This window comes from Etheostoma cragini, chromosome 20, assembly GCF_013103735.1.
Source record: "Etheostoma cragini isolate CJK2018 chromosome 20, CSU_Ecrag_1.0, whole genome shotgun sequence".
NCBI lineage: Eukaryota > Metazoa > Chordata > Actinopteri > Perciformes > Percidae > Etheostoma > Etheostoma cragini.
Window position 1 is genome coordinate 21,547,604 of NC_048426.1, and position 24,476 is coordinate 21,572,079.

The following is a 24,476-nucleotide window of genomic DNA, read 5'->3' on the forward strand; positions in this document are numbered from 1 at the left end:
ACAAGTCTGTGGCCAGCAGAGAATGCAGCATTAGCCATACGATTGTCTGTGAATTGCGGTGCCACCTCAGGAGGGAGAGAGCTTTCATACTGGAAGAGAAATCAAGCTGAACATCCTTGTGATTAATGTGATTAATGTATGGAAAGCCAAGGGTGAGAGATGTTGTTGTTGGAGTGTGGTTTCAAAAGAGTGGATGGGATTCAAGCCTTTGCTGGATGCCTGCTTTGCTCTGCTGCTTTGCTTTTGCAGCTTGCCAGAAATATGTGCGCACACACACATGCACACATCCTACAGTATGCACAGAATCCTACAGAGATGCTTGTATCTGGGAAGTAGGAGGATAGGATGCATTCAATACATGCCCAACAATTTACACAAACACATATTCATGTCTCCACAAAGGACATTCAAGTGTGACAAATCCACTGTACTTTGAGTAAGCTCACATCCAATTATTCTCTCCCCTCCTCCCATATCTTTCATATTCTCTCCAGTAAGAACTTGAATCAATGGCTCCCATCTCCTCTGACTTTGGAGCCAGTGACATTCACGCTCAGCCGAGTGGTTTACAGGCCTTTTTTCTTTTTGTTCTGTTTTCTGGAACGGCTGCTGCATACTTGAAAAACCGCTGAGGTTGTGTTCAAGACAGTGAGAGATCAGACAGAGCGGAACAATACAGACAGTGAGCCAACCACTCACACTTACACTGTTCTTTAGACAGACAAAAGAAAGAAGCAAGGAATATAACTTGGAATGGGATGAGACTAAACAAAAGTGAGTGTGTGTGTTGAGTCAAGGCCAGGGATGGAGGAAGGTAATTTAAGGTAAGCTGGCGACTTAAATTTAAAGAGAACCCTTAGATATAAAAAAGAACATTATTAAATGATTGCTAGGGTTGTTTGTTAGTTGTCTTTAAAAAGCGGGTCTTGTAATTTCCACTGATTCTCATAAGTGCAAAACCACTCAAATCAGAAGCACATATTATAAATGAGCAGGACTGTGACGAAAACCAATCTAGATGATCAAATTGAATTCAGAAATGCATTTCAAGCAACTAGACTTCTGGAGGTTTTAGCAGCACAGGCAAAACATTCTGCCTTCTCGAACTGTGGACGACCCTTGCGTGGCAGACGAGACAAGATTGTCAGTTATTTCTTGCCTCAAAGCTTAACCATACAAACTTATCAAAAAGCTATTCTTTCACAAATACACACACACACACACACTCATGTGCCTCCCTTCCTCTCTTCCGCCCTTTATTTAGTCACCACATTTGCAGACACTTAACATCTTATTGAAAAGCACCCACTCATCCACCCCCAGGCACAGGTACACACACATGCACATTTGGTGCTGCTTTAAACTATCTGAACGAGGTGTCTGCAGCGCTTGGGAAACATGTTGTATGATATCCCCACGGCTCTCAGTCAAAAAACTTTTACTTTAATTTAGGCCCAGCATTTAACTGGTTAAAAAAAAAAAGAGCTGAACAAATATATATATATATATATATATATATATATATAAATATGCATATACATACATATGCATATACACACACACACACACACACACACACACACACACACACACACACACACACACACACACACACACACACACACACACACACACACACACACACACACACACACAGAGAGATCTCAATAAAACCATGCGCCAAGGTGCCCATCTGTGTATAGTATATCATGGCCTGGAGGAATTGGCTCTTATGGACCTTTGCTTTATTGTTAAATCTACAGGGAGAAGTCTGTCACACCCCCCCCTTCCGCTGGCCACAATAAAACTCTGAAAGGCCACTTTGAAATGTGCACTTTTATTGTATTGGGGGGGGGGGGTCGGCAGACCAGTCAGTATCTGGTGGATATTGACCGGACACCCCTTATACAGTAAAACTGCACATTTTACAGTGTGAACAATATTTGAGAGAAATAGTCTTTTTGTGTACATAGAAAGTCTTAGATCTTTGAGTTTAGACAAACCTCATGATGCTCATGATAAATGGGGGCAAAAACAAAAGTGTGGTAGTTTTATTTGCTCATAAACACGGTTTATTTCAAGTATCGTATCTACCTTAATAACCTACCTCACCGGCAGGCTCAGTCTCTTTAAGCCTGCCTGTATCTACCCACCTTATTTCACTCCTTTTCCCTCTGAAATGCTAAGTACCAAGGGGTGAGAAATCTGCTCTCTCAGAGAAGACAAAACATTGCTCCATCCAACACTCTAAAAGGTGTGATACTCCGCTACCCCACTAACGTATTTGGTAATATGTGAAAACAGATATAAAGTTCCCCCTCTGTTAAGCAGAACCTTTGAGAGATCCGGCGGCACAATGTTTTGAGGGATAATATTTGCATGTGGTGGTAGCACATCGTCCAAAGGGTTATTGACACAGGAGCAAGGGGGAACGGCTGCAGTTGACTCAAGTCAATATTCTTGCTGGAAGAGATTTGCAGAAACATTGTCCTGAGAGCCGTCTTGGGAAGCATTGCGATGCTCTACTGACATGTGCCTGGGACTGCAGTGCATTGTGGGCCAGCGCGGCCTCTGCGACCTCCAGGAAAGCTTCATTTCCTGTCCTCCCGCAGCGATTTCATCACGGAAATGACAATGATTGAGGAGCGTCGCGTCTTAAGACACAAGAATGCACACAGAGTATGCTTCCCATCACTGACATAAACATCAGTGCAGATGACATAATAGGTCACCAGTGCTCACTGTATGCAATGTAGGTACTCTTCAATGTGTAGTTAAAATACCACAAAAGAGTGTAAATATTTAAATATCTGGAAGCTAAAATGGAATGTCCACCAGACTGCACGGCTGTAGCAGCTTTGTGTTTGTATAGAGGGCCGCACATGCCAACTTGAGCTGAGATTCAGTTTTATAAGCAAGAAAACACACAACTAATGCCCGATGGTTCGAGCTCCATTTGACAGCTGGTAAACAAGGCAATAACTGCTCGCAGAGAAAATGAGATAAGCTGTAAATTAACATGACAGAGAAATTCAGCCAATTTCCAAATGTCTCAGTTTTATGGCTGTTTATAATGAATCAAATGTACATTTGAAATAAGAAATCTGGATCATTACCGTAAACAGGTTTAACAAATAACTTTAAATTATTTTCTAATAAGCGGCCAATGAGGTGCAGCCTTGCTCACAGCAAGAATATACCTGCCTTCTGTCTCCTCTCAATGTTGTCCAGCTGTTCTGTAAGTGTTGCGATTTTATTTTAGTTGTACAAACCATGCTGCCATCCTTTCTATCTCGTTTTACAATTTCCTACATTAGCCACAACGCTTTGCCGTATTAAAGCCAAAAGGATTGATATGCTTGAAGTCTAAATCCATGATGTTCCACGTCCGGGATTGCTCCGGTGCCGTACGCTCTTTTTGTCCGGATGTTACCTTGCTGCTTTCTTTGTCTTGGAATTTGAATCTCTGGTGGATTTTGGAGGACTATGGTCAACTGCTCCTCAGATCTCTGCAGGGTAAATCCAGACAGCTAGCTAGACTATCAGTCCTATCCGAGTTTTCTGTTGCACGGCTAAAACAACTCTTAAATGTACACGTTATACTGAAACAAGTTCCTTCCGGGACTATTTTGCAGCGCCACCGGGGCTTTGTCGGGTGCTTAGCACCACCCCTGATGACTGTGATGGGTTAAAGGAGATGCCAATAAACCACAGCACATTCTTCTCCCACCCAGGAATGCTTTGTGGACTAGCCAGACCCTCGTCTGCAGTGCTCTGGAGGAAGATCTAGCAAAGAAAGACTAATATGCTTGGAATCAGCTGTTGGGTTTTACAACTCTTCGTGGAATCGTGAACTTGTGCAGTATTCCATTCATCTGGAGAGGACAATCACACTGGGGAATAATACAGCAGGGATTTAACAGACACGTCATTCAAATCCTTTATATCATATCAGGCTCTTAAGCTGCTAAATGCTTCACTATGATGACCAGCTAACTGGGCCTGTCTGCAGTTTGGTGCTGAGTTCAGATTTTTGATAATTCTCTGCAGATTCATCACTAAGAGCCACCCTTTCACACTGTTTTCACGTCGTCATTAAATACATTGCTATTATGAAAATATTGATTATTGCCGCTTTAAAATATATAAGCGTCAGTTTTTTCCTCCCAATGCAGATTCTGATATCTCAACTTGCGGTATATCACCAATACAAACTACCTATGCATTACAAGTGCTGTCTCTTCTCCATTTTTGGGCTTCTGGACCTAATTATGTAGACACATTAGGATCTTTGTTTACATAAGGCAACATGAAGCCAAGGATTGCTGTGGCACTTAAAACAATCCTGTCAAAAGTCCATTTGACGTGAACGTAGCAGAATCACTGAATTCCTTAATTGGAAAATGTATCGGTTTGATGTGAATTGTCGGATAACTGATCTCGGTTGCATGTATTTTCTGTTTCCTTCCGCTTTCTTTGCGTTGGAATTTTTAATTTGACTTGATAAGGACTATTTTTGACAGGTCCCCAGAGCAGGTTAAATTGAGACAGCTAGCTAGACTATCTGTCCAACCTGAGTTTTCTCTCGCACGGTTATTTTGCAGCAGCTCTGTGCGTTGCTTAGCGCCGCCCATGGCGATTCTGGTTGGTTTAAAGCTACGCAATTAAACCAGAGCACGTTTTACTCCTTTGAAAGAGGGTCTTGCAAAGCCAGGTGTCTGGTGTTAATATCATCTTCCATATACATTAACACACCGCCGAACATATGACCTTTTCATTTCAAGGAATTATAATCAGCCTGTGAGTGAATGTGCCAACAGTGGGTGGCTTGCTGACAATGCGCTGCTTTTGTGCGCTCTGCCTGGCACCCTGCATGCCCACCATGTGTTTGTGTCCTGTGGCCCTGCAGAGCGGGCTGAGGGCACAAGGGCACCTCTTCACAACCAGAACCAGCTGCCTCTCTGAAACGCGGAAGGGAGGAAGGGAGGCCATTTCAGGCAGTCATCCAAAGACGGGCATGAATAAAAACTGACTACGGATAGACTTATTTTTTTGTTGCCTTAGCCCCACATTCGTCAGAAAAGCCTTGAAAGCCTTGACGGGACATTAAAACTGCCCAGGTTGTCCCTGAACACCCATATTCTGTGGGACACACCTGGTACCCCCATCACTGCTACAGTACTTATTAACATCTTTGTGCAAATAAGCAATAACTCACTCCGAGACCAGCATGGGTGCAGGTGCATCAGCAAATCCTCTTAATTAAGTCTTTATAGCCATTACGTTTATGAGGTCAAGCTGAATATAATACAAATAGCTGATGAGTAAGACAGAAACACCGAGAAGCAAAACACCTGCACTATTAACTATTAAAAACAGCGCAAAAAAATCAATCAGAAACTGTGCTAGGTTAGTTATTCTGCCTTTTCATAAGTTGTCAAAAGTCATCAAACTAGTTATGATTATCTTACATCTTTCCAGTTTGAACTGTCCAAAATAAATAATGCAACAACTTGCTACTGAATAAGAAAGTATTCATAACTCTTAAAGTCAGAGTGAGAAATGTTGCTTCTCTAATGCTTCTCTGGAGTTACCAATAAAGGAACATTGTACAGGAATATTGTCTATTGTTTGCGCCTATACATGCTTTACTGCAAACAATGGCAGGTAATGACATAAATGAAAAGACATGATTCAACTAATTAGAACTTTTTTTTTCCCTGACCACAAAAGGTCATAGGTCAGTTAGCATATTTCAGCTCCACATTCAAAGTCTTCATGTGGAATGGTTGAGAGAAGCATCAGGTTTCCAGTAGGTGATGAATGTCATTAAATTAGTTTTCACCCTCATCTAAATAGAACTTAAGGGAGTCCCTGGAAAAAAAGGGTATTTTTTAAAATAAGTTTTAGTGACAGGGTAATATTTCTAAGTAAATGTTAAATCCTTAATTTATTCAGAACTTTTGCTGTAATTTGTCATATTGGGGCCTCGCATGTTGCACGTTTTACTTCTCTCTTCGGTCAACAATCAAATAACGGCAAAACAGAATGAATCTATTAATTTCAAAACAACTTGCCTTATAAAATTAACATTATAACCTATACTAGGGTTTATAATGCTATAACTTTAGGAATATTCTTGTCAAAATCAGATGGTTAAGGGACGGATTTGGGCATTTCAGGCCTTTATTTTTATAGGACAGCTGAAGACATGAAAGCAATGACATGCCGTAAAGCAGGTTGGAGTCAAACCCGCGGCCGCTTCGTTGAGAAGTAAACCTCTATATATGGTATGTGTATAAGTTCTACCAGGTGAACTACCCAGGCGCCCACATTAGGTGATTTTTTTGAAGCGGGGCTGTATGAGGTACTTCTCTACTAAGTCAGTGTATGACCTACAGTGGTTGGGACACCCCCAGTTCAAATAAGCAGACAGCAGTAGCAACACAGAGGCTAGGCAATGTACTAAAACCCTCTCTCTATTGGTTAGTTTCTTTGTGTTATTGTGTAACTTTGTTGTTTTAAAGGGTTAAGAACTAACAAAACTACCAAACTAACCGATTGATTGTTGTACAATTATGCATACATTTGAATGCATTTGCAAAAAAATTGAAGGGCGAGAAGCAACAACATTTCAAATGACTTTTACTTTGGCAGAGCGACTTCCTGCCAGGACTCGAGCAGCTGCTTACCAGCTTGGTTCCTAGTTTTAGTGGTTTGGATATAATGTACCCATACAGATAAAACGCAGCCATGCATACACACACTTGGCCTACAAACACACACGCGCACACACACAACCCAGACATGACCCAGACTCTAAGGCTGCCGTGGGTTTTTGTCACTCTGCACATTTGATCTGACACACACCCCTTGAGAAAACTCAACACCCCTGCTTTGGTCCAGACCACTGCATCATACAACTGGCTTGGGCTGATCGACAGCTTTAAAAGGAGCTGCTGATGGGAAGAGGGAGGCAGTTTGTATTAGTGAGTGAGGCCTAACAGCTGCTGATGACCATGTCAGGGGAATAAAATGAGAAGGGTAAATCTTAAAATATTATTAACTGGGTGCATTTCAATTGGAAGTTATTTAAAAAAAAAATGTTTTAACTGTGATCCTCTCGTGAGAGCCAGACTATATGGAAAGCAAACCTTTTCTGTGGCATGTAACATCATAAACTGGATTTAATATGTGCCGATATGTAATAGCGGGAATGAGTTACTTGAAGGAGAACCGGGCACCCCAGAGCTCTGCACTGCCTGTAGAAGAAGAAAAGGCTCATGGTTTGGTTGGATGGAGAGATTGGCCTACCTCATTGGCTGAGTCCGAAGTGCTGTCTTCAGATCTTCTACCACCTTGTTCCTCATTTCCATTTCCTCCTCATCGAAGGCAAACAGGGTCTGCATCTGCAGAAATGGTGAGAAATTAAGTGAAAATAGAACACACAGCAGATTAATATTGCTATATTATGGCTTTAAGGCAGGTGCCATTGGTCAAGCTACCCAATGGCAAGAGTTCTGTATTTTTCAGTTTCATTCATTGTTTCTACTGGGTAAACACCAGAATGCCAACCTAGATTTAGCAGCCATAAAAACAGAAATAGCACATGATTCCTCCTTTAATTAGTCCAAGCATCACAGAAAATCAGAGCCTCATTAGTATCCCCCCCTTTCCAATGTCATTCTCCTTATAAAGAACAGTTTGAAGCTATACACCATGCTAGAATAAGTCATGCAGGCAATTAGATTCAATCAAACTTACAACAAATCATAAACGTTTTCGACCGGTAGTAGTGTTATTTGATTTCTGCATCACTTGAAGGCTCCACTCAGCAACATCAAAGAGCTGCTGTGCTCCCATTAGTCAGGGCCACAGGGCTCCTGTTTAGCCTCTCAAGGCTTTTTCTAAGGCAGCTCACTGCCAAGTGCTAAGGTTCAAACAGTGTGCGTTTCAGCAGTGGAGTAAGCTAGTCACAGTGACTGCCCATTCATTTGCATGAACAAATCTTTGTTTAAATATGACCCTATTTTTTTACGTTAAAAAACGTTTTGGACCAATAGCACCTACATGGCTAAATGAAGCTGGACCCCATGTTTGACTACCTAACAACAACTCTGGTTCGTCCAGCATGTGAGTGTTTAATCTAGAAACCGCGCTGTCAAAACATCCATCGTGTCGACTTAGCCTCAATTCCAGATGGTTTACGGACCCCGTGCCAAGAAGTAAAAGGCTCTGGCTCCTGGTTCTCTAAACGAATATGTTCATTGTCAATGGGAAGTTGGACACAACAAGTGTTGGGGAGACTGGATGGTTTGATCGTGCTGCGAGCCAGTTCACCGTGTCAATGAGTCTCGCCAAATGGCTCCTTCCTGCATCTGCTATTTGTAAGCTCATTCGAACTTGTGGCCAACATGCACATAAGGATACTATTATAGTCAGTTGGTGAACCAGCAGAAGGTACTTCCCTAAATCCTTATTATGGGAAGTTCCCCCAAGAGTCAGAACGATGCCTTCAAACTACTCGTCATTGCATTAACTGAGGGAGTGATCAGTGCAGCTCACCAGAACATTGACTTGGCCCATGTGGGTCACTGATGCACTAAATAAAACCAATTTGTTCAACATAAATGAAGGCAAACAACATTAATTTTACTTAAATAGTCATGCAACGTCTCAGGCACAAAACCTAATTAAGCTAACAAAATGTGCACTGACAACTAGCTGCAGTATTTAGCTACCCTACTATTTCTATGTGGCTAGAGACTAAACTGAAATTAAGTGGAAGGAACAAGTGGATTTAACAGCTATATTTAAATAGTTACAGCTGGAGTTCTAATAGTTTTGAAATGCACCCAGGAATATAATAACAGATAACACATTTAAAGAGCTTTAAGAGGGAACCATAACAGCTCTGACACCTAAACACTGAGCCGAAACACACTATAAAACTCTGAGGGGGGGCTGCATAGTTATTGGTACCGTTTTTGATGCACTGTAACAAATGTGTATTATTCTGAATTGTAAAAAAGTGAAATCAGTTTACCACAATAAAAATAACACATGAAAGCATTTTGTAATGTCGATTTGTTAATTTAGTCAATATTTAGTGGTTGAGAAGCTGCAATAGTGAGTTATTTGTGTTTCTTGATGCATCATTGGCCTGCCTCTCGCCCCTGTGTTGGATCTGTTTATCTGCAGAGAGCCTTATCCAGGCAGGAGTTCTGAAGCTTAGCACACTAGCGTGGACACAGCAAGGCTACTGAAACTCTGGTCGGAGTCACAAGGGGGAATGAATTATCATTCTGCAGCCAACTAACAACCTGAGGGCTCTGACATGGTTTTATGAATGAACAAGTTGCTGGTCGTACAGTAATCTCTCAGGGCAGCAACACATACAGTACATGAGCTCATAGCTCAGCTACTGTGGAAGGGCTGCCCCGCACTGGGAGCCAAGACATGAAGTCATGGACGAGCAAAGCACCTCCAAACATTAAAACATGCGCTTGTCAAGATTCTGTCTGGGGAACGGCGAAAGGAGGAGAAAATGGAAGATTAATAGTTTAAGTGAAAGAAGGACTCAGGAAGGGAAGGAAATTGGTTGTCCGGTTGGGGTGAAGAAGGGAGACTGTGCTACAGTGGTGTTTGAACAAGGGACTGCTTGTCTAAATGGTGAAGGGAGATCACAAAAAAAATATCTCTTTTTCAAGTTGTTTAATCTATTATAGTCATAAGTGTTTCATAATCTTTATGCAAGCAAAACCAATTCTGTGTGAATACACTTCGTTCAATTTTTCTATTATATGAACACGTTCTCCCCCAATATTATTGCAACTATTTTTTACTATAACACCTTATAGAAAATGTCTGGAACAAGTGAATGGAAATATCTCATCACACTGGCAAAATGTTACACGTTTTATGCAAATGTCAAGACTTTACTGTAGACACCTTAAAATGACTTACAGCCTCAGGTTGTTTTGCAATAAATTTAGCAAAAAAGAAAAGCTGAGACATAACTCTGACAGTGTGTCTGACACCTAATAGCACAGAGGCACCGCTGCAACCCTGGTGGATTTTAAATTCTTGGCAACTCACAAATCAGCACTTTCTCTTGACTACACATAAAATACTGTGTGTGTGTGTGTGTGTGTGTGTTTGTGTGTGTGTGTCTCTTTAAGATAATGTCAGTAAAATTGTTTCTCCAGACTTCAACACTGAGCTCAGGTACCATTCAGAAGTAGCTTATTCTCGTCCCCTAAGTAGAGCCAGTAAACAAAAACAGCTGTAAAAATAGGGTCGTTGCTATAGATTTGTTTGCCAGAAAAACAAGCAACATGGCAATAAACAGATATTAAATGCCATTACATTTTGGCTCTATGTTTATGGTGGTCTGTGTAAGTTATGGTTGAGCAGTTTATCTGATCCATGGCCTGGAAAGACTTGTAAATGTATTACGCGTTGGTCTGCTTTGCTAGATGAAAAAAAATAAAATAAAAAATGAATAAAGAAATCAAGCTAGTGGAATGTTGAAATGTTCATTACTCACATGAGAGGCTGGAGATTGTCTCCACCAATGACTTGCTATTCTCTAAATGTCGTGCTTACGTGTCATCCTTTAACGAGTCTCTCTTAAAATGTCATGTTTTATGCTCTCCAAACATATGGGAGCCAACTTGTCCTCCACATTAGGTCTCGGGGTCAGCAGAGGTCACTGGCCCAAACTGGTCAGTGGCCTAATGTACAATCAAGTAATACAACTCCCGTTACAGCAGTAATGTTTAAAATGATTTTGAGATTGTGGCAGAAGACAGTTTTGTGATGGTATCATGCTGTTTTTATTGGCAGCCATTGGCTGGAAAATAATGAATATTGTCATCCTGGCTTAGCTTCCTGCCTTTGACAGTCGTTCCCGTTGTCTGAACTGCTGAGTGTCTAAATGGCCTGTTTGTCATCACAGTGTCTGTGTGTGTGTGTGTGAATGCTTGGGTCACAGCGAAGGAATGTGGTTATGCGAATATAACAAGCAGTCAGCAGGGACACGATAAAATGTGAGCCACGAGAGAGGTCTGAGAAAGATTGAGTGAATGACTGAGTGAACAGTGACCTCTTAGGAGTAGTCAGATTTTCAGCAAAGTAAAGTATACTGTAAGAGTGATATTAACGTTTAGAAGCAATATCTATTCATCTGCAACTACAACAAAGACAAAAAGACATTGAGATAATGTGTTTGACTTACAGCAGCCATGGAGTTGATGCGATCGATGTAGTAGTCGGGCCAGCTGGTAGCCAGCTTGTTGGGGTCCTCTTGCTCCTGTGCATGGACAAAAACACGGATTAAGTCACTTTAAAATCACTTCAAAATGTTTTAGAAGCCCAATGGAACTTACACAGACACATTGATGCAAACATTAGGCACGTGTTTATATTCTTGATCCTCTTGTGGCTGGGGCCTTGGATGATAATGTCAGCCCTAGGGGCGATCATCACAAGGTACCTCACAATATGATCAGAAATAAATGGCTTGCAATACCAATAATATCCCGATACAGCAATGCTATATTGGTATATCAGGATATCAGTCTAACTATGAATACAAAATCCCTGTGAAAAGGTTCAGGTTGTATCAATTTAACCACTGCAGGTCCAAACTGTAGGAAAAAAAAGCACAATTCCGCAGCACAAGTTTTACCCCAGGGCACGCATCCTAATGCTTATGGTGATGCCCTGACATTTCCTGGAGCCCGTGGGGTAAAAGGCCTAACAACACTCTGCTTTCCTGTAAGCACTGCCATCAGGTCAAAAGTGCTCCTTGATTGAGACTACTCCGTGACAAGATATCTAAAACTAAATGCCTTGATTAACATGACATTTTTCATTAAAGTGCCCGTACTATTCTTATTTTCAGGTTCATAATTGTATCTTGAGGTTGTACCAGAATAGGTTTACATGGTTTTATTTTCAAAAAACAAAGCAGGATTAGCTGGGAGGCTTCTTCTAAACAAGGGCGCCCTTGTGGAATACCTGCAGAACAGGGACATGAAAGTAGTTCTTTTGGAGATTATGATGAACTAGTGTGTTTTGTAGCAGTATTTTGCCATTGAGAACAAGCTACCATGCTACAGTTAGCCACCTCGTCTCGGCTAGTGACGTAGAAAGTGGTGCAGATTTCTAACAGGTCACCCTGAGACTGGACATTCAGAAAACTGTATCTCACTCAGAACAGCATTGATAGATTTTTTCCCAAGTTTGTACGCGTGTGAAAGCACCAGAGACATAAAATAACACCCTAAATCCCAGAAAATTTAATCTTTTCCTAATATGGGCAATTTATCATGTATGCTCTTCAGAAGAAATCCCGTACCCTGATGTTTATGGTGACCCTTTTCAACTAGAGGCACTATTAGGCAAAGCTTTCCACCTGTGTACTGGAAATATCAAAATCTATTGAGGCAGACAGTTGGAAAAGAAACACTTATGCTCTACAGATGATAACACAATGATAAAAAGAATAACCCTTTTTCAATTTGTAAACTTCTTTGCTCATGGTAAACACTTTGACAATCTTTATCGTTTTCCCCCCACGTGGTCACATGAGAGTGGTTACATCATTACCATGTTAATGGGAAGGTTTCTGGACAGTCTTGTTTCCACACAGCATTCATTATTGTCACAATAGTTCAGTCTCCTTGTCTCCTTCTTACACTTTCTACCTTAGCTGCCCACTTCAACGTCCACATCAAGACTAAATGGATTAGGGAGTCCAGTCCACAATAACTTAATCACAACATCTCAGAGAATTCTCTTGTCTTAAGTGTTTTATTATATGGAGAAAGAGAAAAAGGAAAGACATAAGAACTGCCTTAAGCAACGAAGTGCACTCCACAACAGTTTTCAAATAGCTCTGTCTGAGATCAATTTGTACCGGCCATTCCGAGGAAGCGTGATGCCACAAGCAACCAAAGCACAGGGGAATACTGAGACCGTGTTCCTTGACCACATCTGGTCTCGTTTAGCCTGGGCTTAGAGCACTGGTGCAGTATTGTTGTTCGTGTTACTGTGTGCACATCAGCCAGAGTTGAAAAGTTGGAAAATTGACATGGAAAATTCACGGAAAATAGACATTTTGTAAATATTTTTAAATAATTCCTCCTTTTTCTAGAAATGTGGTGTAAAGGCCAGCAAATGACTGACATCTGGGTTCCAAATACTTTACATTATTCATGGTGTTTCATTTATTGAATGCCCCTGCCACATCTCACACTCTCCTGACAGTAGAGGGTCAGATCCCAAAAACGACTAAAACCTACATATAGCTGTATATATAGCTGTAGAACAGATAGTTTGAGTTAAGTGGGATCCATCAACTGAAATTACTCTATGAAAGACCATAACACAAGAAACAAAACATCACATGACCGTACATCTGCTTAGCATAATAAGCAGAAGTATAAAAGGCTTTATAATAATGCACCACCAACCATTATTTTTTTAGAAGAATGTCAATTAAACTATGTTGCAGCCATCCGGGTTAAACTAATCTCTCTGATAGCTTACATAATGCTCTCAACTCTGTTTACTACAAGGGCATTCATGCTGCAGCAAAAGCTCATCAATTCTCACTGTGGTCCTTTTTGATATGGAAAATCAATCTTCCATGGCACCCAATCCCTTCATTTTTAAAATGTTGCTTCAATATTTGCATGCTAGTACAACGTAGTTGAAAGCAAATCACATTTCCTGTTAATTAAACCAGACGAACTCCATTCTGGAATAGGCCTGAGTTGATTGTCCCCGGGCATAAAATGCTCTTATTATGACCAATGAACTTCTAGTCTAGACATAAACAGTGAATTCACTGATTTGTAAATCATATAGACCCAAGCAGCCCCCCCAACAGGTTTTTGGGCTGCAGTATAAAGTTGGTCAATGTGGATTTCAGTCCTCGTTACGACCGCCGTTTCTAATCTACAGCACTCTGTGCCAGCATTTGAGCTCAAGCTAAAGAGCTAAAACAAAAACAATAGAACTTACTGTACTACTCAGCTTGTGTTTTCAAGCTGGCAGTGGTTTCCAGTATACTGCTGACACGCTCGGGACGCGATGCCAGACAGATCCTGACGCTGAGATTAACAACTTAACTGCCTCTCTCTGGCCCTCCAGACCAATTACAGCCTCTGACACACCCTCAAAAACATGTCGAGTCAAATGCAACATTTACTCTGGCAGTTTCACGAGGCAGAGTAAAGTACTGTAATTTTCATCTTGTTTTGGGACAAATGAAACATGATTTCAACTTTAGTTTTGTGTTTGGGTTCCTTGTCCTATCAGTCCATACACTTGCTGAATAATTGCCCTCTTAATGGGCTTTCTAAAAACGGGTGAAGTGATGGTAAGTCTGTTTTTGTGTGCTTCTTTCTTGATCAAACCATTTTGGGAAATATAAATCCCAGTTGATGACTGTTATTACACTTGTGATAAGAATCCAGACTTCGAAGAGTGGAGCCTGTTACAAATGAAAAGTGCACACAGCGAACTTCTGATATGAATGAAGAGAGACTTTGTGTACACATTTGTATGAAAGCACTCAACATATATTTTACAAGTATGAATTTACAGAGTGCTCTTCTGCAAATGGTCCTCTTTCCACATTGCAGTTGCGTGCTCCGCTGCGACAGTTTAAGGTCAACCCCATCATTCTATTACATCAATTACACACTTAAACTACGCTGTACATTCCTCATGTCTGGTGACATTACATAAGTATGATTTACAATCCAGGTTGTAGCAAGATAAAGAGGCCAGGAATCCCCAGCAGTGTATCAGGTATATTTCTGTTAGGTCTTTCTCCTGTTACAACCATCTGTTGAGGTATATATTGTTTCTCTGAAGAGCCAGATACTTTACTTTAGCCAGAGTTCAAGAATATTTCCCTGTGTGTTTGGCAGACTAACAGAGGCACCTGTTGAAAGACTAGATGACATAATATATTTCAGCTCCCCTGCTGTCATGCAACAACCGGTCTTAAAGACTTCAAACCTCCTAAAAAGGGTTGACGGGTAATGATGATTGAACTCCCAGATTGTCAGAAACCTATGAACATATACATTTCAAGTCGAGGTTTGAGAAACAACAGGAGGTAGGAGAAGTCTAAATACTCAACTAGCCACAGTTGAACCAAAGGAAATAAAGTTCTATTTCTACAGTTTAACCTTTGCCACTGTCAACATGTGCTTGGTAATGGATGCTCTTGCAAGCATGCACACCTGTTCTGCACAACAAAGATCTGGCAACAATGGCACAATTTAACTTTCATGTTTTCCGGTCTTCGCTTTTGGCATCCTTGGCCCAGTCGGTCCATCAAGTGTAGTCCAACTATCCTGGGTCTCAGACGGGCCGGAATCTATACATCCGCTGTCAGTGACATCTTAACATGTTTCCACAAAGCCTCCAGTTTCTCTGGCAATTGGAGTGCTCGTCAACCGCCTCACACTCTGATCCCATGTTAGATAGACCCGGGCAGGAATCCGGCCGTAATGTGGAGGTTCTCATGGACCGTCTGAAACCAGCAAGCTACACAGTACCACTGACCAGCTATATAATAAAAGACCACTTCATAAGTTAAGGTAGGGATGGCAAAAGACTGCGTTTTAAATGAGTAACAAAAGCCTAGTTAGCTGCTGTATATAGCAAGAAATAAAAAGTAAACAGTCTGAAAAACAGTCTATTTTAAGCAAACACCTGCTATAAATGACCAAATACTCAAGCACAGACACTCTGAATTGTAGATGAAACTTTAATGATTTCCTTGGGAATGTCAAATGAGCACAAGGTCGATCATGAAGCAAACACGTGTCTATTTCACCACATTAAGTGAACTAGACACTAACTACAATAGCACTGTGTCACAGCAAAACACTGGGACGCATCCGTTGTCATTTAAGAATATATATATATATATATTTAAAAAAAAAGATTCTTTTTGGTACTCTCTTCTCCAGTTGTCACTATAATATGCTCCCATCTATGCAATGAGGGGGGATTGGCCAAAATTCCAAAGAGCCAATCTCTCTGCTGGGAATATTTATCTATGGAAGCCGGGATATAAAGTCTCACCTAGAGAGGCAGGAAATTGACAGGATATTGAATTCTGCAATATTATGTAACGCTTGCCACCTTTTACAAACTTTACAAACGGTTTAGCAAATTCTCAAGCTGAAATATTTGCCTGTGGTCACATTAATTTGGGTGATGGGAATAAAGCGCATGTGGCAAATAACTGAAGACATAAGGTGCTGCCACGTTAGGAGAGCATAATGTGCTGGTGCATATGGTATGATCAGCCAGCGCATGCTACGCTATTGCATTCCACTCCCAGCATCCCAGAGGAGGATAATACGTGGTTGGAGGATTTTGGTATGCCAAAAATCTTTTATTTAAGGTAATGTACAACGGTAGATAATGAAGCAATGCTATTTTTGTGTGTGTCAGTATTTTGACACTGATAAAGGGCCATATTGTGTGATGACGGACTAAGAACAGATGGCGTGTGTCAGTGCAGCAGTACTTATGTGTCAGGAGACCGTGGTTGTCTCCCAGCACTGACATATTACCAGGATCTATTAGATTGTTTACCTGAGGGCTGCTGGACGCTAATAAATAAATAAATAAAACACGCGCACACACGCACACACACACACACACACACACACACACACACACAGGAATGCAATACACTTATACAAAGATTTATTCATGTCATTTCTGTTTCACTTTGCACTAAACATGTGTACAAGCCATCCCTTCCTTCTCACGCTTACCAAGAACGAATTCCATTCCACTCTTTCTCACACGCACACGCACAGAGACACCCAACACCCCTGGCTGTGGCTGACTGGGTGGCTGAGATCAGAGTTGTAGATACGGTTAGCTTTAGTAAAGCCTGAAGGCCTAGACAAGATGTTCGAGTTAGTCATTGTAAACAGAGACCATATTTACACTAATTCCTGCACATCCCTGCTGACTGGTATTAGCTAGACACTGTAAGAGGACCAGCATTTGATAAATGAACTAAAACGGATATTATTTGAATTTTGATGTTGGGGATGTTGGCGTTTTTGTTCATTCTATTAATTAGGTCATAAGCGCAGTTAGCTTGAAAATCAATGTTAAAGGTTCCATGGTATGAACATTTCACTTAATGAGTTTTTTAACATTAATATGAGTTTGCCCAGCCTGCCTATGGCCCCCAGTGCTTAGAAATGGAATATTGCCCTTTATGATGTCATAAGAAGCAAGTTTCCCCCCTCTTTCTTTGCATTGCCCACCCAGAGAATTTGACCTCCACCTTGCACCCCCCCCCCCCTCCTCCTCCAAAGCTACAGACTCCGAAATGGCACATACTAGGGAAAGCGGTTTGATTGACTGGCTCTAGTGGCTGTAACTCTGTACCAAGGCTGAAGTTTTGGAAAGAGACTTCAGATATGGTATTAGGGGACCACTAAGGTCTATATAAAGCATCCAAAGAGCACCATGTCACGGGACCTTTAAAGTTGGATCAATCTTCTTTTTTCCCCCATTAACAATGAATCAAACGATTCGTTGTAATATAAAAAGAAGCTACTGCGGTGACTAACCCCACATTTTTGGCTTACTCAGCAGTTGCCGTAGCAGCTCTCTAGAGCTTTTGAGCATCTTTTGGCTTATTTTTTTGGCACTGCAGTAACATTTAACGTGTGACCCTGTCTAACTGCTATTCAACAGCATTCACCAACCAAACCCTTAACAGACAGACAAAATTAGCAAAAACAAAAAGTCTAGCATGCAGAATAACCAGAGATTTGTCTCCGGACTTCAGGAAGACCAAACTAGTGCTGAGAGAGTTGTTAGTTGTTTTTTTTTTTTATTCTGTTCTGTTAGCTAACACGTTAGCCATCACAACTCTAAAAAGGATACTGGGTTGTGGGTCCGTCAACTCAGGTTCTTCTGCCCACTAATGGTCAAATATTGATTTATGTAGAGTATGCTTTGACTTTCTGTATTCTAACCTTATACCACAATGTAGGAAAGCCTAACTAAACACATCAATACGGGCGTCCAGATAGGTCAGTTGGTAGAGTGTGCGCCCACATTTGGCCCTTTACTCCTGCGCCCAAGTTTAGAAGAAGTCTCCCAGCTAGTCCTGCCTTGTACTGACCAAAGTAGTAAAAAAAACAGTAGCTAGCTGATCAAGTGCTGCTGCGCATGTGCAACTCCCAACAAAGATAGTATAGAAGTGGGATGTCTCACTCTTTAGCTAAAACAGTGACCCAAACACACAGGGTGAAAAGACGATCGGCAGCCGTGTTCAGTACAACAAAAACATGGTGTTTTTTGAAAATGAAACCATGTAAAACTACTCTGGTACAACCTCAAATTACAATGATGAACCTGAAAATGAGCATAATATGGGCGCTCTGAGTGGTTTGAATTAAGAGTGTTGGCCAGTTTGCGCTGCAGGTGAACACAGTTAGTTTGTCCCTTTGTCATGCCCCCAGTGGCTTCCTCCCAGTGTTATCTAACCACAACAACTGGAGCCGTCGCTTGGCTGGCGTTAACAAGGGAACCAGTGTTCGTCGCTGACAGGAACGGCTGAGGAAAATTCTGCTGTCCTCTGCTCTCCATTCAAAATCACTGTCATGCTGTAATTCTCAGGAACACAGGGACACTACTGTATGGTGTATGTGTGGGTGGGGGTTCTGTCTGAAAAACTTAAGTCTTTTCCTAAGTGCATGGTTGTTTATGTCTGTGTATGTGTATGCACGTCAGGACAGTCATCAGTCCTTCCTGTCTGTACCGTATGTCCACACACAGACCATCAGGTTATTTTCCGATATTGCACGCCAGTTTTTTTTTTTTTTTTCTCATTCGCTCATTCGCCATCACGCTGTTTTTATCCATGAATGAGGGGTTTGTTTGGTTTTTCCCCCGGCTTTCCGCTGTGCACTGTTACCCCGGTTTTGTTCTCCCTTTTCCTGGCCTGGACACACAGAGGAAATGATTTCTGACTGCAAGAGATGAGGCAGGAACTACAAACCAATATATCTTACCTCTGAACCTGGCTTAGGAGCGCACTGAAAATGATTTTGGTTACAAAGGCTAGTGCAAAAAAAATGGTTTCCACTATGTTCTAATAGAGTACAAGGAGTATTCATGAACTTCTGTGGTTGCTTCAGTGAGATATTGAATAACTGAATTTGGAGTATTATTGAACTTGCACCTTTAATGTGAGTTCAGATATGCAAATGCACATTCTGCCAACCATTCAATCCCCTTTGACACTATGCAATGTATTCAAAAGAGAACAGCACACTGCAAGTCCTATGGTTATCATAGTGTATTAGAAGAAAGATTACATCCTCGTCTTGTATTATTTTGAACCATATTGCATTTCATTGTAAACTGGTGAGTTATTCCAGCTTCCATCCTCGCCTTGACATCCCTCTAAACACACCACAATTCCACTGCTCTTCTTTTTCCTAGTAACTCAACACTGGCCTGAATACAAGTACCAACTTTTACACATGCAGGTGCATAAGCGCTCCCACCCACGCACACACTAGCCGGTGTGTGTTTACTCATTTTTCAAAAGGTTGTCAGGGCCTATCATATCAGCTAAGCTGAGCCTGCATGCCATGGAAAGAGAAACAAGGGGTCTGATCCGGGTCCTGCTTCCAACACAAATCCCTCAGCCAAAAAACAAATTAGCAAAGATTCAATTTGCTATTGAATGAGAGGGTGGGGGCACTGAATTCCCCTTTTTCTCCACCAGAGCTGTTGTGGAGAAACACGCTGAAGGGATTGAAGGGAACGAGAGATGTTTTGGCGAGGGGGAATGGGGTGAAAGAGAGGGCTAACCAGAATGTTCTAGTGCTCCCGTGGTATGTTGACAATTCTTAAACAGCACAAGAAAATTGCTTGCTCCAACGTGGGAGGGAGATTTGGAGATTGAGTGTTGAAACAGGGGCTTGGAGTGTATTTGTGTTAATTATGTGTGCACTCTATGGGCACTTACAGTCCTGCATGTACTACAGCCTTAAGGATTTTTAAGGCTGATACAGATACAAATATTTGGTTATTTAAAAATCCGATATATCGGCCAATATATATTTAAAAAAACTAATTTCCAGAAACGCGTAAGAAAACAAACAGATTTCCCTAACATAAGTTATTTGTAGTTAAGAGTTCTCACTAATATGACATGATAATTTTTTTACTGTCCCAACAAAACAGAGAAACATCAAACTATATTAAAGTTTTGATAAATAAAATGAATAAAAATACAAACTTAGGATATGAAACTTAAAGCCCTTAGAACAAAAACACAATAAGAAAAAAAAATAGAGGGTTGCCAATATATATTTCATTAGCCATTATTAATACTGATACCGATAGTGTGGAAACTACCTCATCTCAGCCGATATATCAGTCAGGCTTGCATGTACAGAAAATATTGTGAACTACATAGCTGGCATAACATTACATAAATGCAGAAATGAGAAGCTGGAAAGGGGACCGACTGTTTTGCTGAATGGACTTAAAATGGGTTCAGCCTTTCAATAACATTCATTGCTGACAGTTTAGCTTTGAATTGTGGGTTCAGGCAGCCAGTCAACTGTGGGCCAGCCAGAGATTAGAGCACAGCGGCGGCCAACTCACCTTCTTCTTGCTGCAGTAGATCTGCCACTTCTTCTCATCGGGCAGAGCAAACATGGCCTCCCTGTTCTTGTCCGTCAGGTCCAGTTCATCCTGCAACAACAAGGGTGTTTTTATTCATTTTTTAAAACCATTGTGCCAACCTTTTCAATAAATACGCATTGGATTAGGTACGATTTTTTCAGAGCTTGTCAACAATACATTGCATAAAAGCAGTGATTAATATAAACCGTTACATATTGACATACTACTGAATGACGTGAATATAATCATCCTATCACTCAGCACACAATTCCTATTGTTTTGTTATCCCTATGACAATACAAAGTAAAGGTTTACACAGTCACTTTACACAGTGACATTAAATAGTCCAAACTTCAGACCCCAGTTTCCGACCGCTCTCCACAGACAACAGGAGTGTTTTTAGTATTCATCCTGCTGCTCTGCTCAATTCTTCAGCTTGGTACAAGCAGCCTCCTGCACCTTTTGAAATGCATATGAGGCAAGGAAATGAGTCTCTGTGTGCCAGGGAGGAAAATACTAAAGTCTTGGAAAAGAGAGATGGATAGATTTGGGTTGAAGGGAGAAGAAGAGAGAAGGATGAAGGAGACAGAAAGAAGAAAGAGAAAGTGCTGTGTGGTTCTGGAAATAGAGAGCACATAAAAAAAATAGAGGTGGATGAGATGCTTTAGCGCAAGGGCTTTGTGTTCAAGCACACACTAATCTCATCATAATGGTTTTGCTACCATGACGTCAGCCATAGGTGCCGGGGCCTCCTGGGCCCCCCAAAGGGAAGATGGCTACCAGTGCCGGAGTAGGGGCCCCTTATAGCCGACCAGGGTTTGTTTTTGTCCATTCAGCTGGACGGGACAGTCTGAGGTGGCCCAAATTCCAAGCATCCGACACTACGAAGAATGACATCATCTCTCACCCTGTCCTTTCAATGGGATAACCAGCAGCAGTATTGTGGCTTTGGCCAAAAAGGGAAAAATCTGAACTGGGTGTGAACTTCAAGGGGGTCCAATACAGATAGAACCCACAAAGAAGCTTTAGAATCTTTGATCAAAGCAGTTTTTTTTTTTTTTTTTTTAAATCTCAGCAGCATGAATTGATTGATTCATTGTACGCTCATCACCCAGGGTCTCCATTACCTGCTGCACTGCATGCTGCTGTTATTCGTGGTCCTGTGTTCTCACGATTGTCAAGCAGAAACAGAAACCTGGCCGTCTTGTGGAAGCTAAACATCTAACCCCTCTGTTCTATCTTTACAGATTTTGGCTTTGGGTTGGACGACGATCCTCTCTCCACATCGCCAGGCTTAGAAACTGAGGCTGAGAAGCCAGCTCATCTCTGGGATGTTTGCCTGGTTGCCGGGTCAAAGCCCTGCTGTCCAAGCTGCTGCTGTTTGGAGGAACTGATACTGGGAGCTGGTGGGGAAATCAGTGTGAATGAGACAGCTGGATTTGAACCAGACGGGAGCCGAGCCCGGCAGCTGATCTCTATGTGCCTTCTTGCTCACTCCATCTACTCCCGAGGCCTCTTACTGTAAGGTCCTATATGGAGGGGAGTTATATGAGAGCAGGATGTACGTCAGCCATAAAAATGGAGATTTAAATATCAGAGGATGTTTTTTTTTTCTTCAAGATTTACATTTAGAAATTTTAGGATTACTCTTTGTCCCTTACATAAGATTTAAGGTGTTAATAGGATAATAGCCCACCACAATCCACGATATTCCACTTCCGGGATTTCTACGTTAAGGTATTCTTAAGCTAATACTTTGATATGGAATTCTGCGGCAATACTGTAGGGTTGAACGTTGGTGATTTAACTAAATATCTGCATACTTCCATTTTAGATAAATAATCATCAGAAATGGGGACATAATGTTTAAGTGGGGAATAGACAAATATTTGGAACAGCTGGAAGAGTCTGGTAAGTTCAGAAAATTACATAACTTTACTGTACTGCTTTCTTTTAAAACCAGTAATAACACAATATTAAGATATCCAAAATCTAAGACGATATCTAGTGTCATATCACGATATATATCGATATAACATCAAAATATTGCAAAGCCCTATAATTTGAATCAGAGAAAAGAGAGATAGACTTGAGGATGAGGACACTGGGTGGGAGGAGGAATGTTTATGTCACACCAGCCAAAGGACTTTTCTTTCCGGTTATGCAATATTGCTCAATTTTCTTCTACCTCAAACCCCCCCCCCCCCCCCCCCCCCCCCCCCCCCCCCCCCCCCCCCCCCCCCCCCCCCCCGCCTTTTTACAATACTACATGTGATGTCGACCACATAGCCTTTCCTCATGACCCCAAAAACCCATTCCCTCTCTTAATCTTCAAAAACAAAACTGGACCCCCTTCCACTTTGCTGTGTAAAACCTTCTCTTGATGTGCCCCAGTCTTCCTTTGCCAGCACGCTCCAGTTGGGAATTCACATAAACCAAAACTAATATTGTTACACCTGCTGCACGAGAGGGGGAAATACACATACCGAAGGCTTGGGCCTCTTCTTTCATATTTCCTCAAGTGCCTCTTGAATAATGTTACATATTAAAAAAGGGTGTCACGGTAGTGAGCTCCGACTGTCAATTCTGCTGCAGACCGACTGACCTGTGCTGTCATTCAAATTCTGCTCTCTGTCCAACAATGGCAGACTTCCCATATGCGCTGAGAAAAAACAGAAGATATGATGGACAGAGATAGAGATGAGAGAGAACCCCCCCCCCCCCCCCCCCCCCCCCCTTGACTTTCATTTAGAAGCACTACTGATTTCCTGCCATCATTAAATGCTTAAATGGTAAGTATAGCCCCAACATAATTATGTATGTGTGACTTCAAATAGTTATTACTGCATTTACACAATATCATGTGTATCCACTTTTAATTTTACTCTATACTTCAACATTTTAGAAAGCAACCTTTGAGGACACCAATTTTCTTTGTGAATGAATAATATATCCTAAATAAAAAAAATGTCTACCTTAAGATACCGGGGGCCTAAGTATACACACCGCTATGTTAAATTCCCATGAAGGCAGACAGATGTTTATTATTAAAGGCCAGTTATTTCATTCACAAAAAACCTGGTGTCCTGATAGCTTGGATTCTTCCTCATTTTTTAATTAAGGCATTATGATCAATTTCTAAAAGATGATTTTTTTAATTCCTTTTTTTAGTTATTGTAAGCAGGGGTTTATGAGCAGCACTTTACACAGCTAGACATGTACATGTTTCACATTAGCCCAGCTTAGTATAAAGGCTAGATGTGTCTGTTTAGCCTCTAACCACACAAGATTAAATGCTCCAATTGCTGTAATTAAATGCTGAAATTAAAAGATGCGTTCAGAAAAAGCAATGTTTTGCCCTGGCTTAGTTGTGCAGTCATCTTGGCTGATGTGCCTCCTGTGTTAATTTACAGACTGGAAAGCCGTTAACTGTAGCCAGCCAGCAACTCTTTCGGGTTTGCTCTCATCTCTGTTCGGTTACGAAATGTCTTTTTAGTCTCAACACACTTTTTCTCGGTGTTTGTATGTGAAATTTGTTTCCTTTGGACAGAGCCAGGTTAACTGTTATTCCATGCCTTCACTCTTTATGTTAAGCTAGGCTAAGCGCACACTGACACCCGTTATCTGACTCTTAGGATCTGTATATCTGTGTGTATATACTGTCTGTTTATATAAGGGTGCTTTTAGTGTAAATACGTTTGTGTTATTACCATTATTATAACTAATTCTATTTTTTTTTCTATTTCTTATAATCATAT

The 24,476-nt window shown here is 41.2% G+C and overlaps 1 protein-coding gene and 1 long non-coding RNA gene across 4 annotated transcripts in view; one reads left to right on the forward strand and one right to left on the reverse strand.

The window, feature by feature from the left end:
- The window catches only part of LOC117935337, a 38,310-nt gene extending 23,184 nt beyond the window's left edge, over positions 1-15,126 (forward strand). Inside the window, exon 5 of the long non-coding RNA XR_004654729.1 lies at positions 15,116-15,126. This is a non-coding gene — a long non-coding RNA (uncharacterized LOC117935337). The remainder of the gene's footprint in view (positions 1-15,115) is intronic.
- daam2 (dishevelled associated activator of morphogenesis 2) overlaps positions 1-24,476 on the reverse strand; it is a 102,908-nt gene that overhangs the window by 34,495 nt on the left and 43,937 nt on the right. For all 3 annotated transcript variants that reach the window (XM_034857404.1, XM_034857405.1, XM_034857403.1), the window contains exons 3-5: positions 20,698-20,787; positions 11,240-11,314; positions 7,315-7,409 (exon numbers count right to left, since the gene is read on the reverse strand). In XM_034857404.1, the coding sequence (XP_034713295.1) occupies positions 7,315-7,409; positions 11,240-11,314; positions 20,698-20,787 (260 nt within the window). The remainder of the gene's footprint in view (positions 1-7,314; positions 7,410-11,239; positions 11,315-20,697; positions 20,788-24,476) is intronic.